This window comes from Coregonus lavaretus, assembly GCF_964263955.1.
Source record: "Coregonus lavaretus genome assembly, chromosome: 1".
NCBI lineage: Eukaryota > Metazoa > Chordata > Actinopteri > Salmoniformes > Salmonidae > Coregonus > Coregonus lavaretus.
The window spans coordinates 20737292-20761329 of NC_139988.1; the positions used below are offsets into that span (position 1 = coordinate 20737292).

Here is a 24038-nt window from a genome sequence, read left to right on the forward strand (position 1 = left end):
TGTAGAGAGAGAGACATGGCAGACACAGAAACCAAGTCAAAATCCAAACCAGTCCAGAAACTCTGCTGCACTGTGTGTTCCAGTGTTCTCAAGAAGGACAAGCCCGCTACCTGTGGCCACTCAGTCTGTGCTTCCTGCTTGGGGGAGAAAGGTAAAGGCTGTACTCAGTGTCTACAGAGCTCTGGCAAGCCTGAAACTGCACCTGTGGAACAGAATGGAACGATGAATGGAATAGTGGCCGAGTCTCCACCGGTGATCAAAACGAAAGAGGAAAAGGAAAAGGACATAGAAGCCCAGGATTCAAAGACCGCAGGGGAGACAATGATACAGGAAGACCTGAAGGAAGCAGAGGACCCTAAAAAACCAGAGGAGTCAATGATACAGGAAGACCTGAAGGAAGCAGAGGACCCTAAAAAAACAGAGGAAGAGAAAAGGAAAGAGGGTGACCCTCCACAGCCTGCAGAGGAATTGAAAGAGGATGTGAAGAATGGGGTGAACGAGAAATCAAAGGAAGAGAAATCAAAAGAGGAGAACGCAAAGGAAGAAGAGGTGAAAGTAGAGCCTTTGGGGTCCGATGATGTTGTGTGTGACTCGTGTATGGAGACGAGCCCGCGCAGGGCCCTAAAGTCGTGCCACACCTGCCTTGTGTCCTACTGCGAGGCCCACCTCAGGCCCCACCTGGAGAACCCCAAGTTCCAGAACCACCGTCTGGTGGAGCCGCTGAGGGACATCGAGAGACGGACCTGTGAGAGCCACAAGTGGCCCCTGGAGCTGTTCTGCTGTGCTGATGCTGTGTGTGTCTGTCAGGACTGTGTGACAGAAGACCACAGGGGACACAACACTGTGCCTGTGGTAGAGGCGCGCAGAACCATAGAGGTATTGCACTTTCTCTCGTGTGTGCATACTTTCACCCTCTCTCATATTCTCAGTTTATTTCTCTCTCCCTCTCTCTGTCTCTCACTCACTCCTCCCCCCTTTCTCTCACTTTCTCTCACTTTCTTTGATAAACATTCACAAACAAACATTTGCATAGATTTGATATCTAAAGGAAACACCTTGTGCATAGGACCACACCATTCTCAAATTACAGAACACCATATCAATTGTGTGGTGTTGTTATATATGTAAATTGGCCACCTCATGTTTGTAAGTAAAGGTTCACCTAAGTTTCTAGATGTTTTGTTCACAAACTCATCCAAAGCACTACAACAGGTGTGGAAGTTTAAAACATCCAGGAACATTTCACCAGCACGAGCACGTGTAGTAATAAATTGGCCATTGTCATGGTAGCCTGCACTGAGCTTGTATTAGTATCCTTAATGAGAATATGACGAACTTCATGATTTATCCATGGTATATAAAGATGTCATTCATCAGTCCACAATATCTTACCCAAGTCTTATGCCGTAATGAATTTGGCCTGCATCAATGGCAGCTGCTCTTAATTAATAATGAACTTGGATCAACTAGAGCCTTCACACATTTGCCAACAGCTAGGCTATATATAGTAGTGTCTGACTTGTTGTAGGTCTTAACAGTAGGGGTTATGTCAGCACTTCTGTCAGCCAGGACAGGGAGAAGGATGGAGTCCAACTACGACTAAAATTGTATATGGACTGACATTCTTAGTGCATTCTGTCACAGAGAGAGCTTCAACCCCTGCTGGTACAACACAGCAAATTCTCCAGTGTTAAATCAACACTGAGAGTGTTAAAATTAACACTGTTCCAATGTCTATACGGGTCCACACTTTTCAGTGTTAAATTAACACATTGTGTAAAGCCTTATTTGCATATTTCCCAGGTTGTCTTGCATTTCGAGTGAATTGTAGAGTTACCATCCATGACTGTATTGATTAATGACAGAGACATGGTTGTTGCATTCATACATATTTTGCCCTATGGCCTTCACCAAGTGAGATCCAAAGCAACTATATTATCATTAAAATGTATATTTTTAAGACAATAGGATACATATTTCATGAGGCCTTATTTTGAGGGCCTAGTTTTACCCTAATACAGTGGCCTGAAACTCCTGGTTTACAGTCCACATCAGGCCAGTAAGTCACATTATGCTGGCTTGCAAAGTAATGTGTAATTCAGAGTGGGGATATCCAACATTGTGAATTTTTATTCACCCGCAACCTGCATTCAGACTGACTGGCAGGGTTGGGAAGACTAAGATATGAGACTACCTAAACCTTCTAAACTGCTTAGTGTAAAGCATTATTAAAATATTTCCCAGTGCCTTGACTTTTGAGTAAATTCTAGAGTTACCATCCATGACTGTATTTGTCAGTGGCAGAGTCATTGTTGCATTCATCCATTTTCAGTCCTATGGACTTCACCAAGTGAGATCCTAAGTGAATATGTTATCATTAACACAATGACATACGTATTTCATAAGGCCTTATTTTGAGGGCCTAGTTTTAGTAGGCCCTCAAATACAGGAGGCCTGAAACTCATACCCATAACTTTGAACCAAAACCACACAACATCATTATATTTCCCAGCATGCTCTATTGCAGGTTGATTTTTTTAGAATTGTTTTGTTTCAATATCTATGTTTGTGCATATACATTCCAAAAGTTGGATATCACCACACTGGCTGGATTCCAATAGAAATTACACATCAAATTGCAAGACAGCATAATATGACAGGCAGGCCTGATGTGGCCTGTAAACCATGAGTTTCAGGCTATTGTATTACACTCTAAGAAAAATGGGTTTAGATTTGTTCCTGAAGGGGTACAAACACTTATCACTGTAGTGGTACCCTGTAAGGTCATCCTTTGTACCTTTTAGTTATAAGTGCATAATTGTACCCCAGTTCATACCTCAGGCCACATAGGGCCTGGAACTAGGGTTGCAAAATTCCAGTAACTTTCACAAAATTCCAAGATGTTCTGCTTCCTTTTCCAGGAAACTTCCAACCAGGATTTCTGGAAAACCTGGGAATTTTGCAACCTTACCTGCAAGTGGGTGCGTTACTCAAAAATGTCAAGCTGATACAACTCAAAACAGTAACTCTATAGATTTGAGTAAAAATACAAAATCACTTTAATTAACTGTACTCAGATACTGCATAGTAGGTGCAATGGATTTCCTCAAAAGTTTTAAGTAATGACAGCACATTGGGCTTGACAGTGTAGCTCACACCTGTTATTTGCACAGTGAGTTGTTGTTGCAAAACAAAAAAGCTCCTCTTCGTCTACAGCTCATTCCTCATGTTCTTCTTGTGTGTTCATGAGCAAATACCTATTTTTGAGGAATTACATAACTCAATGGAATAAGGGTGGAATTGTTTGATTTTACACACTATGGAATAGGAGGCAGAGTCGTTTGTCTGTGCTGATATTCTACAACAGTATGTGCCATTTATCTAGTTGTATCTGACTATCTTTGTTGAGTTACTGTTTAATGCTGGCTCAGGGAACATCAAAACAAGATCATTCGGTTGACATTTGAGACACACGATTTTGGACTCAGTTTCCCTTCAAGGGTTCTAACTGTTGTCTCGCAACATGACAAGATAATATAATAATAATATAATATGCCATTTAGCAGACGCTTTTATCCAAAGCGACTTACAGTCATGTGTGCATACATTTTTTTTGTGTATGGGTGGTCCCGGGGATCGAACCCACTACCTTGGCGTTACAAGCGCCGTGCTCTACCAGCTGAGCTACAGAGGACCACACACAAAAGATGAATAGCTGTAAGTAATGTTTTGTGAAATGAGATATGCGTCTCTGTGCCAAATGATGAGATAATGTAGGACAATGGAAATCCCTTCAGGAAAAGGTGTCAACATTCTGGACTGAACCATGGCCCTGTCTTTGACATAATTCAAATTCACGCATAATCTACAAATGGTTTAAGCCCAAAGAGGTTGAGTGGCTTTGCTGTTCCTATCTTTAGAACAAGATATGGTGTCTTTTCAGAGCAATGAGAGCCTGTTCAGACCTGAACAGGAATCTACTGAGGGGAAGGTTGAGGGAAAGACACAAGAGCAGATGTTGAGTAACCTGGTCCCAGATCTGTTTGTGCTGTTTTGCTAACTCCATCATTGACAATGACCATAGGTCATTGGCAAGACAGCACAACAGATCTGGCACCAGGCTAGCTCTTGAGTGACTGAGGCAGGAATAGGGACATGCAACATTAACAATCACACACTGGGCTGCCTGTTTTTTTTTCAAAATGTTGCCTTTCAAAAGGGTGCTCATAATGATAACACATCATATCTACAGCCAGGGTTGGGAAGTAACGGATTACAAAAAACTAGCTGTAGTTACATTACCAGCAAAGATAGTGTAATCAGATTAGATACTTTTGAAAACTAGATTACTTCTAGGACTACTTTTAAATTCAGAAAGGATGATTATTTGACACATTTCTGTTTTCTCAATGACATTCAAATCAGCATTGAAAAAAGCTGCAAGTTTAAGTTTGTTCCACCTGAGCGAGTCTGACCACAAGTTAGAGACCACTATGATGACACACCAAATGCGTTTGATGGATCGCGGGAAAATAGCAAAAAAAAATTTGAAAAATAAAAGAAGAGCAGGAATAAGCTTTTGTAGGCTACAGTCCAAGCTATGTCTTCCAATAATGTGACTGCTGTCGGCATCCCACAATTATCCAACTTGGAGGTAAGGACGACAGCAGTGGTGTAGCCTACAGGCGATATGGATATCACTTATTATTGATATCTACATAGCGCATTGATGTGAATCCACTGCTGCTCTCTCATTTAAATATTTGCGCATTACAGATTGTGGTTGTTGTGGATGGCTGTTCACAAATGTACAGTGCATTCGGAAAGTATTCAGACCCCTTGACGTTTTTTACATTTTGTTACGTTACAGCCTTATTCTAAAAAGGATTTAAAAATAATAATCCTCATCAATCTACACACAATACCCCATAATAACAAAGCAAAAACAGGTTTTATAAATGTTTAGTCTCCCAGTCTCTGCCGCTGAAAAACATCCCTACAGCATGATGATGCCACCACCATGCTTCACCATAGGGATGGTGCCAGGTTTCCTCCAGATGTGATGCTTGGCATTCAGGCGAAAGAGTTCAATCTTGGTTTCATCAGACCAGAGAATCTTTAGGTGCCTTTTGGCAAACTCCAAGCGGACTGTCATGTGCCTTTTACTGAGGAGTGGCTTCCGTCTGGCTACTCTACCATAAAGGCCTGATTGGTGCAGTGCTGCAGAGATGGTTGTCCTTCTGGAAGGTTCTCCCATCTCCACAGAGGAACTCTGGAGCTCTGTCAGAGTGACCATCGGGTTCTTGGTCATCTCCCTGACCAAGGCCCTTCTCCCCCAATTGCTCAGTTTGGCAAGGCGGCCAGCTCTAGGAGGAGTCTCGGTAGTTCCTAACTTCTTCCATTTAAGAATGATGGAGGCCACTGTGTTCTTGGGGATCTTCAATGCTGCAAACATTTTTTGGTACCCTTCCCCAGATCTGTGCCTCGAAACAATCCTGTCTCGGAGCTCTACGGACAATTCCTTCGACCTCATCAACTGTGGGACCTTATATAGACAGGTGTATGCCTTTCAACTCATGTCTAACTCAAATCAATTTACCACAGGTGGACTCCAATGAAGTTGTAGAAACATCTCAAGGATGATCAATGGAAACAGGATGCATCTGAGCTCAATTTCAAGTCTCATAGCAAAAGGTCTGAATACTTATGTAAATGTGATACATTTGCAGAAATTTAACCTGTTTTTGCTTTATCATTATGGGGTATTGTGTGTAAATTGATGAGGGAAAAAAAACAATTTAATCAATTTTAGAATAAGCCTGTAATATAAAAATGTTTTGAAAAAGGGAAGGGGTTTGAATACTTTCCGAATGCACTGTATGTAGACCTATATTTTAACCCAATAATGGTTGAATTGAAGAAGCTTAAACTGCCTATTAATCATTGTTTTTGCGACCAGTGAAAAATGTGCCCTTACAACAGCTGCATAGTGCGGATCCCAGCCTATTGAATAAAAGTTTGAGGGAGTTCCCTTCTAAACTCCTCTGTGGTATTGTGTTTCATATTGTCAAAAACTAGTTTAATTTAAGAACACAATTTGGCTAATCTATATTTCCATAATCCAAGTCCTATTCCTGAAGATCAAGGGGTATTAAATTAATTGTAATGACTGGAAATCTGACAGACTTTGGTTTTTAATGTAAAGATATAGCCTAATCATATTATTATGTAGTATTAAGCAATTGGTTAGAAGAAGCCTACATAACCAACCCATAAAGTAAAATGTAACATCCATTTATGGCCAGCTATGTAAACTCTAACATTGATTTATCCTGCAATAGATGTCTTTCAATTGGTAATATACATTTTTGTCTTCTTCTAATGCCTCTGAAGGGGAAAGTAATCTAAAAGTAACAAAGTAATCACATTAGGTTACTGAGTTTGGGTAATCCAAAAGTTACGTTACTGATTACAATTTTGGACAGGTAACTACTAACTGTAACGGATTACATTTAGAAAGTAACCTACCCAACCCTGCCTACCGCACAGCAGCACAGGTTTCTAGAATGATGAGACGCGAGTCTCATGAAAATGTGCATTGACACAAACACATCCACCTGAAATGTGCATTTAGCCCATCTATGGTCTGATAATGGCCTAATAATTGCCTCTGTAAGTTGTCTAGAGATCTCACAATATTTCTCATGGCTGTAAGCAATTATAGATAAATGTTCGTAAATGTCTGGAAGCTCCATTTCTATAAAACATCACAGAAATCGGATCATAATCTGATAGTAGAGAAACAGAGAGGAAAACACATTGTTCATGTGACGCAGCAGCATAGTAAATGTTTAGATAAATTGGTCAAATAAATACATTGAAATGAATTATTAAGATTGGTGAAAGAGAGAGACCTGTTCTACGTGTTTTGCTGATCTGTGACCCACTGACACCGCCCCCGGTTAGAGTGGAATAAGTCAGCTTCACAGAAGTTACACACCCAGGCACGGTGGCGGTGGTTCCCCAACAGAGGCAGTGCAGGAACCGGAGGATGGTCTGGAGCAGGCCCTGGTGGTAGACCCAATGTTAAGGCCGGGTCAGGACTCAGTGGTGGTATGTCCAAAAAGTCAAGCGGCGGCCTGAGCAGGGCTGGAGCTGGGTCAGGTGGTGCATGCTGGGCAGGGGTATCCTGGACATCCCAGATGGGACCCAGGGCTGTGGCTGGGTCTGGTGGAGCTGTGCTGGGCAGGGGTATCCTGGATATCCCGGATGGGACCCAGGGCTGTGGCTGGGTCTGGTGGAGCTGTGCTGTCAGTAGCTGGTGACAGTGGTGTGACCGGTCATCGGAGGAAGCAGCAGGCAGGGCAGGTGCTGCTGGAGGGCCCATATATCAGGGACAGGTTGGGTTTCTGGCTGCGGCAGTGGCTGGAGTACCATCTCTCTCGTCGGCTGCAGTGTTGGCTGGAGCACCAAGGACGAAAGAACTGGCTGTAGTCCCGGGGGCCGATGATCCAGCCCAGGCGACTGGACTGTCTGTAGTCCTGGGGGTCGCTGGACAGGCCTTGGTGCTGCCAACAGGGGCCATGGCAGAGGAGCTGGTACCGGTGCTGGCTGAGCTAGCTCCTGCGTGGGTGACCACTGCTCTGCAGGCTGGCAGTAGAACTGCAGGGCCACCTCTAGAGCTGGGAGGGGTGGAAGAGCATGCTGCTCTGCAATGCAGAGCCTGGGTGGCTGCAAGTCTCTGCAGGCTGCCACTGGCTCCCCCAACATTGGGCCACACACTTGTGTAACAGGGATGGGGAAAAGTCCAACAATTCAGGATGGTAGCGTAGCAGGAACTCCTGCAAGATTACGGCAGGCGGAAAATGCATAATGGCTTCCGCCTCCACGGTTCGGTGTGGAGAAGAAACACCCGAAACTCCTGCAGCAGCCGATCGACGTCTGAGTCCCACAATCAGCCACATAAAGGAGAGGGGCTATATACATTTTACATTTACATTTTAGTCATTTAGCAGACGCTCTTATCCAGAGCGACTTACAGTTAGTGAGTGTATACATTATTTTTTTATTTTTCATACTGGCCCCCCGTGGGAAATAGTCCATGCTGCGCTGTTGTCAGGTGTGGGGCTCCCACAGGCTCCATGGCGGGGGCATAATACAAATGGTGGTAGTCCACTGCGTACCCCGGAGCCATACTCCACAGGACCGTAGGTGGGCTGTGTGGCAAGTATCCTGTGTGGTCTCTGTGGGCCGCCAGAGTGTAGTGGTGTCAGCAAAGTCACAAACCCGTCTCAAACGACCATGAAAGAGAGAGACACGGCTTTACGTGTTTTGCTGGTCAGGGAGTCTTTATTCACACACGAAAGGATGCACGGAGACGTAGAATGGTAGTGGTTCTGTAATGGACCGAAAAAGAGGTAATGAATTGACTGTACACAATACAATAACCACTAGCACAAGTAGAGCAACTAAGGTATTAAAGCCTCCATGCAGTCTTTCTAATTTCATTTTTAAATCATCACTTTATGTCCAATAAATCACTGTATATTTTTTATAATTTATTTCCCTGAGCCGTCTTGAGCCACTGAAATGCTCAGTCCGACTGTGTGGGCATGGGGATAGAAATTTGAATATATTTACATACAGCCCTGATTGGCTGTTAGAATCATCTAGAGCCCCTTACCCATTCAAAAAACAACAACAAAGGCACATGGTATTCAACCTGTTAGTTGGAGCTGGACCCTGAAAGCAACAAACTTCCACAGGTGTGTAGGTTACTTTTGTTTTATCATCAAAACAAAAGGCATACATCACACATCTTAATTTGGTATATCATTGTACTGTTTTCAATAGGTCACCAGAAGATGCATGGCAAGAACAGCCTGTTAGCATGGTGGACAATCCTGGCCTATACCTTGTCTATTCGTTGCAGAATGCCATGATTATCTACAGGGCAGACTATAGGCCTCTGCGTCTCAGAGGCCAAACACAGTAAGTAATACTAAGCTGTGTTAGGCCTCCGAGACTTAGAGGCCCATGGTATAATCTTCAGTATCATCACAAAGTATATTTCATCATTTTGCAAACGTATAACTCATTTAAAATTTTCTAATGAGTGAACACTCTTGAATTACACATTTTGGAATGTTTTCTGTTGTTGAATGTAAATACAGAAACCAGATGAAATGAAAGGTTGTGGTCGTTCTTCATAATTTCTCGTCACTTATTTACATAACATAATAAACAGATCGTAAACAAGATTATAATGAAAGTCAAAATCATGGCATCTTTTGAAGTTATTGTTTTACAACGCAAGCTCTGGAAATTATAACTCACAGTAAAATGCATTTCTATTCTGATACTTCCTAAAGAATGAACAGCTGTTTTAGTGACTGATGGTACTTTTCTATAATTCTATGGAATTTTCTGTGATCAGACACTTTTTTACCCTGATAGTATATTAAACGCATATCTGCACCAAAACAAATTACAAAAATAATTGAGTCTTACATATGATAAGGAAAGACATACAGTGGGGGAAAAAATTATTTAGTCAGCCACCAATTGTGCAATTTCTCCCACTTAAAAAGATGAGAGAGGCCTGTAATTTTCATCATAGGTACACGTCAACTATGACAGACAAAATGAGAAAAAAATATCCAGAAAATCACATTGTAGGATTTTTAATGAATTTATTTTGAAATGATGGTGGAAAATAAGTATTTGGTCAATAACAAAAGTTTCTCAATACTTTGTTATATACCCTTTGTTGGCAATGACAAAGGTCAAACGTTTTTTGTAAGTCTTCACACACTGTTGCTGGTATTTTGGCCCATTCCTCCATGCAGATCTCCTCTAGGGCAGTGATGTTTTGGGGCTGTCGCTGGGCAACACGGACTTTCAACTCCCTCCAAATATTTTCTATGGGGTTGAGATCTGGAGACTGGCTAGGCCACTCCAGGACCTTGAAATGCTTCTTACGAAGCCACTCCTTCATTGCCCGGGCGGTGTGTTTGGGATCATTGTCATGCTGAAAGACCCAGCCACGTTCCATCTTCAATGCCCTTGCTGATGGAAGGAGGTTTTCACTCAAAATCTCACGATATATGGCCCCATTCATTCTTTCCTTTACACGGATCAGTCGTCCTGGTCCCTTTGCAGAAAAACAGCCCCAAAGCATGATGTTTCCACCCCCATGCTTCACAGTAGGTATGGTGTTCTTTGGATGCAACTCAGCATTCTTTGTCCTCCAAACACGACGAGTTGAGTTTTTACCAAAAAGTTATATTTTGGTTTCATCTGACCATATGACATTCTCCCAATCCTCTTCTGGATCATCCAAATGCACTCTAGCAATCTTCAGACGGGCCTGGACATGTACTGGCTTAAGCAGGGGGACACGTCTGACACTGCAGGATTTGAGTCCCTGGCGGCGTAGTGTGTTACTGATGGTAGGCTTTGTTACTTTGGTCCCAGCTCTCTGCAGGTCATTCACTAGGTCCCCCCGTGTGGTTCTGGGATTTTTGCTCACCGTTCTTGTGATCATTTTGACCCCACGGGGTGAGATCTTGCATGGAGCCCCAGATCGAGGGAGATTATCAGTGGTCTTGTATGTCTTCCATTTCCTAATAATTGCTCCCACAGTTGATTTCTTCAAACCAAGCTGCTTACCTATTGCAGATTCAGTCTTCCCAGCCTGGTGCAGGTCTACACTTTTGTTTCTGGTGTCCTTTGACAGCTCTTTGGTCTTGGCCATAATGGAGTTTGGAGTGTGACTGTTTGAGGTTGTGGACAGGTGTCTTTTATACTGATAACAAGTTCAAACAGGTGCCATTAATACAGGTAATGAGTGGAGGACAGAGGAGCCTCTTAAAGAAGAAGTTACAGGTCTGTGAGAGCCAGAAATCTTGCTTGTTTGTAGGTGACCAAATACTTATTTTCCACCTTAATTTGCAAATAAATTCATTAAAAATCCTACAATGTAATTTTATGGATTTTTCTTCCTCAATTTGTCTGTCATAGTTGACGTGTACCTATGATGAAAATTACAGGCCTCTCTCATCTTTTTAAGTGGGAGAACTTGCAAAATTGGTGGCTGACTAAATACTTTTTTTCCCCACTGTACATGCCTGTTGCCGACCCCTGCCGTAGACTCTCAAGCATCGCTTCTGGGGGATGGCGAGTGGAGGGTGCAACTTAAAAGGATTGTGAGGTGCTGATAAGAGTCACATAACAATTGGACATATTTGTGCTGAATGAGTTACTGAATTTTCCTCTCTTTGTCTTCCTCTCCTTCTTCCTGTCCTTCTTTTTTCTGGCAGAGGGAACTACGAGATAAACAAACAGAGATGGTGAAAACAGTGGCAGCAGCAGAGAATGCCATCAACCAACTCCAAGTCAACACTGTCTTCTTTGAGGTACAGTATGCTGCAGTGTCCTTGTTACCTGTTTAAAGGATGATGTCAAATGCTAAGACTATGTCGACCCCTGACAATCCTGCTGATAGATGTGTCTGTTGACTGTTGTCTTGTCAACAAAGTGCTATGTAGCATTGCTTCATCAGAGTGTTTGCAGATTCCAGGTAACCCACACAGTGTGTGACACACAAACAGAGGCATGTCACAATGTCTCACAGGCAGTAAACAACACTGATGAACGAGAAAGAGAAAAACCTCTGATCTATAAGTCCCCAGGTATCGGAACCACCCACCCCAACCCAACAGGTTTACCCAGGCGTGGTAAAGGAAATCCACTGCTTTGTGTGGCCCACATCAAGGCTAGCATGCCAGGTACACTGGACCCACTCCAATTTGCCCACCGCTCCAACAGATCCACAGAAGATGCCATTTCCATCACTATTCACACAGCAGTAACACATCTGGACAAGAGGAACACCTATGTGAGAATGCTGTTCATTGACTACAGTTCAGCATACAACACTATTGTTCCCTCCAAGCTCAACACCAAGCTCAGAGCTCTGGGTCTGGACACCACCCTCTGCAACCGGATCCTAGACTTCCTGACGGGCAGACCACAGGCTGTATGGATTGGCAACAACACCTCCTCCACACTGACTCTTAACACAGGGGCCCCCCAGGGGAGTGTCCTCAGTCCTCTGCTGTTCACCCACGACTGCGTGGCTTTGCACGACACCAACTCCATCATCAAGTTTGCTGATGACACCACGGTTGTAAGCCTGAGAACCAACAACGACGAGTCAGCCTATAGGGAGGAGGTAAGTGAACTGGCATTGTGGTGTCATGACATCAACCTCCCCCTCAACGTCAGCAAAACAAAGGAGTTGATTATTGACTTCAGGAAGCAGAGGAGGGAACATGCCCCAATCCACATCAATGGGACTGCAGTAGAGAGTGTCACGAGTTTTAAGTTCCTCAGTGTCCACATCACAGAGGACTTGACATGGACCAAGAACACAACCACTCTTGTCAAGAGGGCGCAACAGCGTCTCTACTTCCTAAGGTGGCTGAAGAAATTCGGTAAGCCGCCCCGTGTCCTCTCTAAATACTACCGCTACACCATCGAGAGCATCCTGACCGGTTGTATCACGGCCTGGTAAGGGAATTGCTCTGTCCACGACCGCAAGGCCCTCCCAGTGGGTGGTGAAGACGACCCAGTACATCACTGAGACCGTACTCCCACCCATCCAGGACATCTACTCGAAACGGTGCCTGAGGAAGGCACGCAGTATCAAGGATCCCTCACACCCCAGCCACGAGCTGTTCACTCCCTTACCGTCGGGCAGACGGTATCGGAGCATGAGGTCTGATACCAAGAGACCGTTTCTATCTACAAGCCATCAGACTGCTGAAGACTTGAACTGGACTGACACCACCTGCTCTGATTCTCCACACCTTAGTACACATGCACTCACTGATGCACACACCCACACAGATATACACACACACACATATACATTCATGCTACACACACATTACAGCTGCTGCTACCAGACTCTTATTATACTGCTCAGTTGATACACAGCTCCCCATTCCCCCCTTACCCAATACAAGTGTAAATATTGGACGATACAATAAATTGTGCCTTCCTGTATTATACTGATGCTAACATGTTTATTATATTCTACTGAGCCATTTACTTTATGTTCCTATTCTTATCTTTTATTATTTATTATTGTTGTTGCACTGTCGAAGGAACCTGCAAGTAAGCATTTTGTTGGATGATGTACTGTATACCATGCCTATCCCGTACATATGACTAATAAAACTTGAAACTCAAGTCATGCAGAGTAACATTTCTTGTCCCCAGGGATTGATTGTGTAAGCGGACAGTACATACCTGAAGCATAGAAAAATAATTACAAGAACAGACAAAGCCAATTGAATCCATAGCCGTAGGAAGTAGTTTGGGGTTGGGGTGCTGCTAGAAAAGAATGTTAGCCTGCGCTGAAGATGTCTATATTGGTCCGCTAATACAGGACTAGTAAAGGCCCAGTGCACTACTTTAGTGAACAATTTTAACTAAATGTATTTGAGTGTTTACCAGCATTTGTAACTTGAGTCTGATAATTATCTGTACAAAACAGTTAATCTGCTAATACTTGTGGAATATAAAAATACTTGCTTGATACATGTTTTCCAGTTTGTTGAAATACTTTTCCAAATGCAACTTATTTCTATGTAAAAACTGAAATGGTCTATTCATTCCTTTTCCAATTTAGTAGACACTCTTATACAGTGCAATGTACAGTAGTGAGTGCATACATTTTTATATTGATCCCCCATGGGAATCGAACCCACAACCCTAGCATTGCAAGTGCCATGCTCTACCAACTGAGCCACATCATCACAAACCACTTGATGTCTCAATGTACTCAATTACTGTATTGTGCATTGTTTTTCTTCATGGTGATGGAAAGTCTACAGATACAAACCTAGATGGCCAGCCTATGTACAATACAGTAATGTACATTTACATTAAGTGGTTTGTATGGATGGTAAATTAATACTGCACAAAAAGGGGTAGTTTCCCATGTTATTTGATCAATAAAATATTTAACGATGTGGATGTTTTGTGTCTTTGCCCATAACTTCGCACCTTTTGATGTAAATATTTGAGGACAGGGTTTTGTTCTTTATGGATTCCATTAGAATGACAATCGCAGAGAAAGGGACAGGGCAACAACTCTTACAATTCCAACTGTTGAATCCTGAATTCTTAATCATACAACTACTTTTTTGCCAAAGTGAAGATGTTGAAAAATGTTTTTGGCTCGTGCTACAGATGTCTATATCGTCCGCTAATTCTAGTAAAGGCCAGTGCAATACTTTTGTGAAAAACAATATTTTCTAATAATAATACATTTTTTTATTCTGATTTTTCAGGGGTGCTGTAGCACCCTCAGCACCCCTACCTCCCACGGCTATGATTGAATCTATTACCTCTATCTAACACTAATCAGCCGTCAACTCATCCCTTACGCCCATATACCTGATAATACATACGCAATTATGAAACTGACCCGAAAACATTTTTGGCATCTCCCCATCTAGAATTCGGTGACGGAGGTCCGTGAAGTGATTGACTGCCAGTTTACGGAGCTGCAGGCTGCGGTGGAGCGGGCCAAGAGAGAGGTAACCCTATTTATTGATTAAGTAGTATGCTTATCTGTTGAATGCATTTGATCTACTCTTTTTACCTGCTTTAAAAAATATATATTGTATGACATAACACTTTATGTATGTTTTTGCATATGAACCAAGATTTTCAAATAAACCTAAACCTGAACCTAAACTTAAAGGTGACAGAGATCCTGGAGGGAGAGAAGAAGCAGGCTCTCAGACAGGCCGAGGGGATCAAGGTACACCTGGAGAAGAAGTGCACTGAGCTGAAGAAGACACAAGAGCAGTTGAAAAAGCTCTCGAAGAACAAGAACGACGTGGACCTCCTACAGGTAAGGTGGTTCTCACCTGGTCTGGGGGTTTATGATGATTTATGATGGAGACTGAGATGGAGGGGGTGTCAAGGGAGTCGGTAGTGTTATTCACTCATTCATGGTTCTCATGGTGGTTAGCTTTGAAGTAGTGGCTGCACATACAGTTACTCGCAGGGGCCAAGAGCTCTTTGGTGGTTAATCATGAACTCTGAGAAGGTTGTGGTGCCACTGCCAAGTGACTCAGCAGTGTTATTCACTAACCTTAACTCAAGCCACAGCGCCGCTATCATACGTATACACTTTAATCATGAAACATGACTTCCTACAGGTAAGGTGGTTCCCTCCGGTCTGGTGGATTCTGAGATGGTTGTGTAGACAATGCCAAATGACTCCGTATTAATTCACAAACCTGAACTGTCATATGTGCTGCGTAAGCGCTGCTATCTTACGTATTAACTTAATCATGAAACATGACTAATCTAAAGTTTTACCCGAGCCATGTTTCATCATTCGTTTTCACTCGGGCTGCCATTAACGATAAGTAAATAAGTAAGCCTTGGACAAGCCAGAATGGCCCATAGGGACAGGCGCAAATCTCCTGTTTCTGTAGTGCGAGGCAGCTTGATGTATAAGTACATCCCATGGACAGGGCGCCATTAATGACACTTCATAATTAATTGCCAACGAGGTAGAAAATAGTGAACGGAGCTGTGTTGTGTGTTTTACAGGAGTACTCTGAGTGGAAGAAGGACAGCCCTGACATGACCCTACCTGGGGTCTACATCGGCCTCATGGACCAGCTCAACTCCTTCAGCAGAGTGATTGTTACCTCCACACAGGAGCTGTGTGAGAAGCTGCTGTCCAACTACATAGAAACACTCAAAGAGAGCTGCAACAATGGTGAGTGGAAAAAACTGCCATGGCGGCTGGTGGCAAGCCTCTGCAAGTCCCGATCTATGCTTGTTTGCTGGGAAGGGTCAACACCACAGGAGGCTGCTGAGGGGAGAACGGCTCATAATAATGGCCAGAACGGAGCAAATGGAATGGCATCAAACACCTGGAAACCATGGGTTTGATGTATTTGATACCATTCCACTGATTCTGCTCCATTCATTACCACGAGCCCGCTCTCCCTAGTTAAGGTACCACCAACCTCCTGTGGTCAACACACCACGGCATCCCTCACCCTGGTCATACAGACAGGAGTAAGTAAACAGGAAGTGACAGTGTTACAAGAGGAAGAATAACACTTCAGCTTTGCGCTCCAGATAGCCAGGGACATCGTATGTGTTCATACTTGTCTACAGACCTGAGGAATACTTCAGACAGTGTGTCATAGGTGTAGAGCTCTGGTAACAACAGGTAGACTGAAGTCTCAGAAAGATAAAAACAGTTGAGAGTGTCTAATCTGGGACTGTCCATCGCTAGAGTGAAGCCCAGCTGTGAGCTGTGTGAGTCACCACATCATAAGGACAAAAAATGTCGCCTGAAAGAGATGAGTATTACAGTGAATATGTAGCAATGTGTTCTTTCTTGCCCAATGTCATATAGATGTAACCAAGATAGCGTAGCAGTGCGGTCGTGTTCTCTTGTGTGTCCATGTAAATAGCCTGTTTTTTGTATTTTTTTTGTATTTTACGTATATATTTCCCTATCACACTTTTCATCCTTCTACTAAATATACTTTCCTGCAACCCGCCTCACTCAATGTGGAACGGATTCTATTATTTACTCACCTTTATCTAGAATCTCCAGTTGAAACTAGCCAGCCAGCTAACTAGCTACTTGCTATTAGCCACTGTTAGCGGTTTTCACCCAGAACATCGGATTTTCTGCCGGAATAACTGAATCACTGGACCTTAACACCGGATCTAGCTAGCCGCAACCGAATGGATGTCGAATGGATGTTGCTGTAGGCTAATCACCACTGTCCCCGTAGCACCAGTTAGCCTTGAGCTAGCCCCGGCTATCTACCTCTCTGTCTACTGGACGGGAGTAGCCAGCTAACCAGCTAACTAGCTACTTGCAATTAGCCACCGTTAGCGGCTTTTTCTCCATTGTCCGTGGCCTGCACTACCTACCAGCCAGCTCTAGCCTGGACTATTATCGGCCAGTCTGCACTGTCTGCACAGCGAGTTATCGACCCAGAACCTATCAGATTTTCTGCCGGAATCACTGAATCACTGGACCTTTAACACTGGATAATCGCAACTAGCTAGCTGCAACCAAATGAACGCTGTTGTTGGCTAATCAGCCTTGAGCTAGCCTTGAGTCAAGCACATCTCCCGGCTATCTACCTCTCTGTCAAACGGACGGGACCTCCTAGAGTCGACACGGTGCCCTGCCGATCCATCACGACTGGTCTGCCGACGTAATCGTCTGTGGTTTCAACAGGCTTCCTGTTGCGACGACCACGAAGATCCATCTGCTAGCCCCGGCCCGCTAGCACACACAAACTACAACCGAGCTTCCTGCTCGCTGTGCTGAAGCACCAATTTGAACTGCTCTCGGACTCACATATTGCTGTTCACTGGACCTTATGATCACTCAGCTGCACAGCTGATGCCTGCTGGACTGTTCATTTACACGGTACCCTGTCCTGTTTATTCTGTTTAGCTTCAGCCCAAACTTTATCGCCATTACCAGTTGTTGTCTTAGCTCTCTCTAATAACACCTGTGATTGCTTTATGCCTCTCTCCCATGTCAATATGCCTTGCCTATTGCTGTTCCAGTTAGTTCTTATTATACAATTTCACTGTAGAACCCCAAGTCCCTCTCAAACTGCCTCAAATAGTTCCTTTGTTCCACCCCCCATACACGCAGAGACCGGCTCAATCAGTGCCTCCAGTGATGCTATCTCTTTCATTGATACCCAACGCTTAGGTTTACCTCCACTGTACTCATATCCTTCCATATCCTTATCTGTACATAATGCCCTGAATCTTTTCTACAACGCCCGGAAATCTGCCCCCTTAATTCTCTGTACCCAACGCACTAGAAGACCAGTTCTTAAAGCCTTTAGCCATATCCTTATTCTAGTCCTCCTCTGTTCCTCTGGTGATGTAGAGGCTAACCCAGGCCCTGCAGCCCCCAGTATCACTCATACTCCTCAGGAGCTATCATTTGTTGACTTCTGTAACCGTAAAAGCCTTGGTTTTCTGCACGTTAACATCAGAAGTCTCCTTCCTAAGTTTGAGTTATTCACTGTGTTAGCACACTCCGCCAACCCTGATGTTCTAGCAGTGTCTGAATCCTGGCTTAGGAAGGCCACCAAAAATTCTGAAATTTCCCTCCCCAACTACAACATTTTCTGTCTAGATAGAACTGCCAAAGGGGGTGGAGTTGCAATCTACTGTAGAGATAGCCTGCAGAGCTCTATCATACTATCCAGGTCTGTGCCCAAACAGTTTGTGCTTCTACTTCTAAAAATCCACCTTTCCAGAAATAAGTCTCTCACTGTTACCGCTTGCTACAGACCCCCCTCAGCCCCCAGCTGTGCCCTGGACACCATATGTGAATTGATTGCCCCCCATTTGTCCTCAGAGTTCGTACTGCTTGGTGACCTAAATTGGGATAGGCTTAACACCCCGGCCATCCTACAATCCAAACTAGATGCCCTCAATCTCACACAAATTATCAACGAACCTACCAGGTACAACCCTAAATCCGTAAACATGGGTACCCTCATAGATATCATCCTAACTAATTTACCCTCTAAATACACCTCCGCTGTCTTCAACCAGGATCTCAGCGATCACTGCCTTATTGCCTGCATCCGTAACGGGTCCGCGGTCAAACAACCACCCCTCATCACTGTCAAACACTCCCTAAAACACTTTAGCGAGCAGGCTTTCCTAATTGACCTGGTCCAGGTATCCTGGATGGATATCGATCTCATTCCGTCAGTAGAGGATGCCTGGTTGTTCTTTAAAAGTAATTTCCTCTCAATCTTAAATAAACATGCCCCATTCAAAAAATACAGAACTAAGAACAGATATAGCCCCTGGTTCTCCTCAGACTTTACTGCCCTTGACCAGCACAAAAACATCCTGTGGCGTACTGCATTAGCATCAAATAGCCCCCGCGATATGCAACTTTTCAGGGAAGTTAGGAACCAAAAGTTGCATATCGCGGGGGCTATTTGATGCTAATGCAGTTAGGAAAGCAAAGGCTAACTTTTTCAAACAGAAATTTGCATCCTGTAGCACTAACTCCAAAAGGTTTTGGGACACTGTAAAGTCCATGGAGAATAAGAGCACCTCCTCCCAGCTGCCCATTGCACTGAGGCTAGGAAACACTATCACCACCGATAAATCTACAATAATCGAGAATTTCAACAAGCATTTTGCTACGGCTGGCCATGCTTTCCACCTGGCTACCACTACCCCGGCCACCAGCTCTGCACCCTCCGCTGCAACTTGCCCATGCCCCTCCCCCGCTTCTCCTTCACACAAATTCAGACAGCTGATGTTCTGAAAGAGCTGCAAAATCTGGACCCCTACAAATCATCTGGGCTAGACAATCTGGACCCTTTCTTTCTAAAACTAGCCGCCGAAATTGTCGCAACCCCTATTACTAGCCTGTTCAACCTCTCTTTCGTAACGTCTGAGATCCCCAGAGATTGGAAAGCTGCCGCGGTCATCCCCCTCTTCAAAGGGGGTGACACTCTAGATCCAAACTGTTACAGACCTATATCCATCCTGCCCTGCATTTCGAAAGTTTTTGAAAGGCAAGTTAACAAACAGATCACCGACCATTTCGAATCCCACCGTACCTTCTCCGCTATGCAATCCGGTTTCCGAGCTGGTCATGGGTGCACCTCAGCCACGCTCAAGGTCCTAAACGATATTATAACCGCGATCGATAATAGACAGTACTGTGCAGCCGTCTTCATCGACCTGGCGAAGGCTTAAGACTCTGTCAACCACCGCATTCTTATTGGCAGACTAAATAGCCTTGGTTTCTCAAATGACTGCCTCGCCTGGTTCACCAACTACTTCTCAGATAGAGTTCAATGTGTCAAATCGGAGGGCCTGTTGTCTGGACCTATGGCAGTCTCTATGGGGGTGCCACAGGGTTCAATTCTTGGGCCGACTCTTTTCTCCGTGTATATCAATGATGTTGCTCTTGCTGCTGGTGACTCTCAGATCCACCTCTACGCAGACGACACCATTTTGTATACATCTGGCCCTTCATTTGACACTGTGTTAACAAACCTCCAAACGAGCTTCAATGCCATACAACACTCCTTCAGTAGCCTCCAACTGCTCTTAAACACTGGTAAAACTAAATGCATGCTCTTCAATCGAACGCTGCTGGCACCCGCCCACCCGACTAGAATCACTACTCTCGATGGGTCTGACCTAGAGTATGTGGACAACTACAAATACCTAGGTGTCTGGTTAGACTGTAAACTCTCCTTCCAGACTCACATTAAGAATCTCCAATCCAAAGTTAAATCTAGAATTGGCTTCCTATTTCGCAACAAAGCCTCCTTCACTCATGCTGCCAAACATGCCCTCGTAAAACTGACTATCCTACCGATCCTTGACTTCGGCGATGTCATTTACAAAATAGCCTCCCAACACTCTACTCAGCAAATTGGATGAAGTCTATCACAGTGCCATCCGTTTTGTCACCAAAGCCCCATATACTACCCACCACTGTGACCCTGTACGCTCTTGTCTGGTGTTCAACGTCTGGTGTTCAACCTTCCCAAGTTCTCTCACGTCACCCCCCTCCTCCGCACACTCCACTGGCTTCCAATTGAAGCTCGCATCCGCTACAAGACCATGGTGCTTGCCTTTGGAGCAGTGAGGGGAACGGCACCCCTGTACCTTCAGGCTCTGATCAGTCCCTACACCCAAACGAGGACATTGCGTTCATCCACCTCTGGCCTGCTGGCTCCCCTTCCTCTGCGGAAGCACAGCTCCCGCTCAGCCCAGTCAAAACTGTTCGCTGCTCTGGCACCCCAATGGTGGAACAAGCTCCCTCACGACGCCAGGACAGCGGAGTCACTCACCACCTTCCGGAGACATTTGAAACCCCACCTCTTTAAGGAATACCTGGGATAGGCTAAAGTATTCCTTCTAACCCCCCCCCCCCCCCCCCCCCCCAAATTGTAAAGTGGTTATCCCACTGGCTATAGGGTGAACGCACCAATTTGTGAGTCGCTCTGGCTAAGAGCGTCTGCTAAATGACGTTAATGTGCCCTTGAGCAAGGCACTTAACCCTAATTGCTCCTGTAAGTCGCTCTGGTTAAGAGCGTCTGCTAAATGACTAAAATGTAAATGTAAATGTTGTTGGCTGGTCCTCACTACATATTCGTCGCCAAACCCACTGGCTCCAGGCCATCTATAAATCACTGCTAGGCAAATCCCCGCCTTATCTTAGCTCATTGGTCACCATAGCAACACCCACCCGTAGTATGCGCTCCAGCAGGTATATCTCAATCAATCAATCAATTTTATTTTATATAGCCCTTCTTACATCAGCTAATATCTCGAAGTGCTGTACAGAAACCCAGCCTAAAACCCCAAACAGCTAGTAATGCAGGTGTAGAAGCACGGTGGCTAGGGAAAAACTCCCTAGAAAGGCCAAAACCTAGGAAGAAACCTAGAGAGGAACCAGGCTATGAGGGGTGGCCAGTCCTCTTCTGGCTGTGCCGGGTGGAGATTATAACAGAACCATGCCAAGATGTTCAAAAATGTTCATAAGTGACAAGCATGGTCAAATAATAATCAGGAATAAATCTCAGTTGGCTTTTCATAGCCGATCATTAAGAGTTGAAAACAGCAGGTCTGGGACAGGTAGGGGTTCCATAACCGCAGGCAGAACAGTTGAAACTGGAATAGCAGCAAGGCCAGGCGGACTGGGGACAGCAAGGAGTCACCACGGCCGGTAGTCCCGACGTATGGTCCTAGGGCTCAGGTCTCTCAGTTGGCTTTTCATAGCCGATCATTAAGAGTTGAAAACAGCAGGTCTGGGACAGGTAGGGGTTTCGTAACCGCAGGCAGAACAGTTGAAACTGGAATAGCAGCAAGGCCAGGCGGACTGGGGACAGCAAGGTGTCATCATGCCCGGTAGTCCTGACGTATGGTCCTAGGGCTCAGGTTCTCAGAGAGAACGAGAGAATTAGAGAGAGCATACTTAAATTCACACAGGACACTGGATAAGACAGGAGAAGTACTCCAGGTATAACCAACTAACCCCAGCCCCCCGACACATAAAAAAAATAAATCTCACTGGTCATCCCCAAAGCCAACTCCTCCTTTGGCCGCCATTCCTTCCAGTTCTCTGCTGCCAATGACTGGAACAAATTGCAAAAATCTCTGAAGCTGGAGACTCTTATCTCCCTCACTAAATTTAAGCATCAGTTGTCAGAGCACCTTACTGATCACTGCAGCTGTACACAGCCCATCTGAAATTAGCCCACCCAACTACCTCATCCCCATATTGTTATTTATTTTGCTCATTTGCACCCCAGTATCTCTATTTGCACATAATCTCTTGCACATCTATCATTCCAGTGTTAATACTAATTGTAATTATTTTGCACTATAGCCTATTTATTGCCTTACCTCCATAACTTCCTACATTTGCACACACTGTATATATATATATTTTCTGTTGTATTTTTGACTTTATGTTTTGTTTTACCCCATATGTAACTCTGTTGTTGTTTTTATCGCACTGCTTTGCTTTATCTTGGCCAGGTCGCAGTTGTAAATGAGAACTTGTTCTCAACTGGCTTACCTGGTTAAATAAAGGTTAAATAAAAAAATAAATAAAAAAATGGTCCTTGCAAATTTTTTTTGGCTACATTCAAATTGAAACTTCATGCCTGGGAGTTAAAAAGTGAAGTAGGCCAATGTGATTATTTACCCTAAAACATCTTACATTTCTCTCTCTCTACTCATCAGACAAGATTATAAAAACCACAGTCCATGAAATAATTGCAGACAAACACATGACTGTGCCAGACCCAAAGACGCGGGATGACTTCCTAAAGTGTAAGTCTCTTCTATCACAGTCAGGTCCATACAGAAACAAAACAATGCTTCAAATCACTTGAACACTCATATTTTATGTCAGTATTGTTGTTTTGGATCTGTAAAGTTAGCCTTGCGTAAGTTGTTGATCCTGTTTTGCTATTCTCTCTCATTACTGTTATGTTGTTGTTATTCTCTTCCACACTGTGCAGATGCCGCTCCTGTGAGTTTTGACGCAGACACAGCCCATAAGTTCCTGCGTCTGACTGAGGAAAACAGGAAGGTGACCAACACCACACCCTGGCAACAACCGTACCCCAGTGTCCTTGAGCGCTTTGAGAACTGGCGCCAGGTACTGGCCACAGAGAGCTTCTATGTCGGTCGACACTATTTCGAGGTGGAAATGAGTGGTGAGGGCACGCACGTCGGACTCACCTACAAGAGTATCGATCGCAAGGGCCCAAAGAACAACAGCTGCATTACCGGCAATGACTTCTCATGGTGTCTACAATGGAATGGCCGCAGCTTCTCTGCCTGGCACAGTGATGTGGAGACCCCTCTGAAAGTGGAGAAGTTCACACGTATTGGGGTCTATGTGGACTACAGCTGTGGCCTACTGGCCTTCTATGGGGTGGATGATGGCGTCGGCATGACCCTCATCCACAAATACAAGGCTGAGTTTCTAGAGCCCCTCTACCCAGCCTTCTGGCTGTCAAAGAAGGAGAACGTGGTAATACTTGTTGGACCTGGGGAGCCACTGACACCGAAAATCTCCTCTCCCCCTAACTCACCCCCAAACACCGATGTAGCACCCTCCAGCCGTTTCACAGTGTCTTCTGTTGTTGATCAGTGATCAATGTGTCAGTAGTACATTTACCATGTCAAGTTTAAGAAGTTTCAGAATGCAAGAAGTAATGGACAAGGAAACACATTGGCCGGCCTCACACAGTGTACTTATACTTACACTACCAGTCAAAAGTTTAGACACACCTACTCATTCAACGGTTTTTCTTTATTTTTCACTATTTTCTACATTGTAGAATAATAGTGAAGACATCAAAACAATGAAATAACACAGATGGAATCATGTAGTAACCAAAAAAGTGTTAAACAAATCAAAATATATTTTATTT

The 24038-nt window shown here is 44.3% G+C and overlaps 1 protein-coding gene across 1 annotated transcript; it reads left to right on the forward strand.

Annotated features, from left to right (window-relative positions):
- LOC311127749 (tripartite motif-containing protein 16-like) lies at positions 1–23862 on the forward strand. Its single transcript, XM_084159620.1, has 7 exons — positions 1–876; positions 11322–11417; positions 14532–14612; positions 14780–14932; positions 15643–15814; positions 22837–22926; positions 23118–23862. The coding sequence occupies exons 1-7, from the start codon at positions 16–18 to the stop codon at positions 23756–23758; spliced, it is 2094 nt and encodes a 697-aa protein (XP_084015746.1). The 5' UTR covers positions 1–15; the 3' UTR covers positions 23759–23862.
- Positions 23863–24038: the final 176 nt, after the last annotated feature.

Coding starts and splice junctions, on each gene's coding strand:
- LOC311127749 (XM_084159620.1), top strand. CDS start 16: ATGGCAGACACAGAAACCAAGTCAAAATCCAAACCAGTCCAGAAACTC. Junction 877..11,321: donor AGGCGCGCAGAACCATAGAG/GTATTGCACTTT, acceptor TTTTTCTGGCAG/AGGGAACTACGAGATAAACA. Junction 15,815..22,836: donor CAAAGAGAGCTGCAACAATG/GTGAGTGGAAAA, acceptor TCTACTCATCAG/ACAAGATTATAAAAACCACA.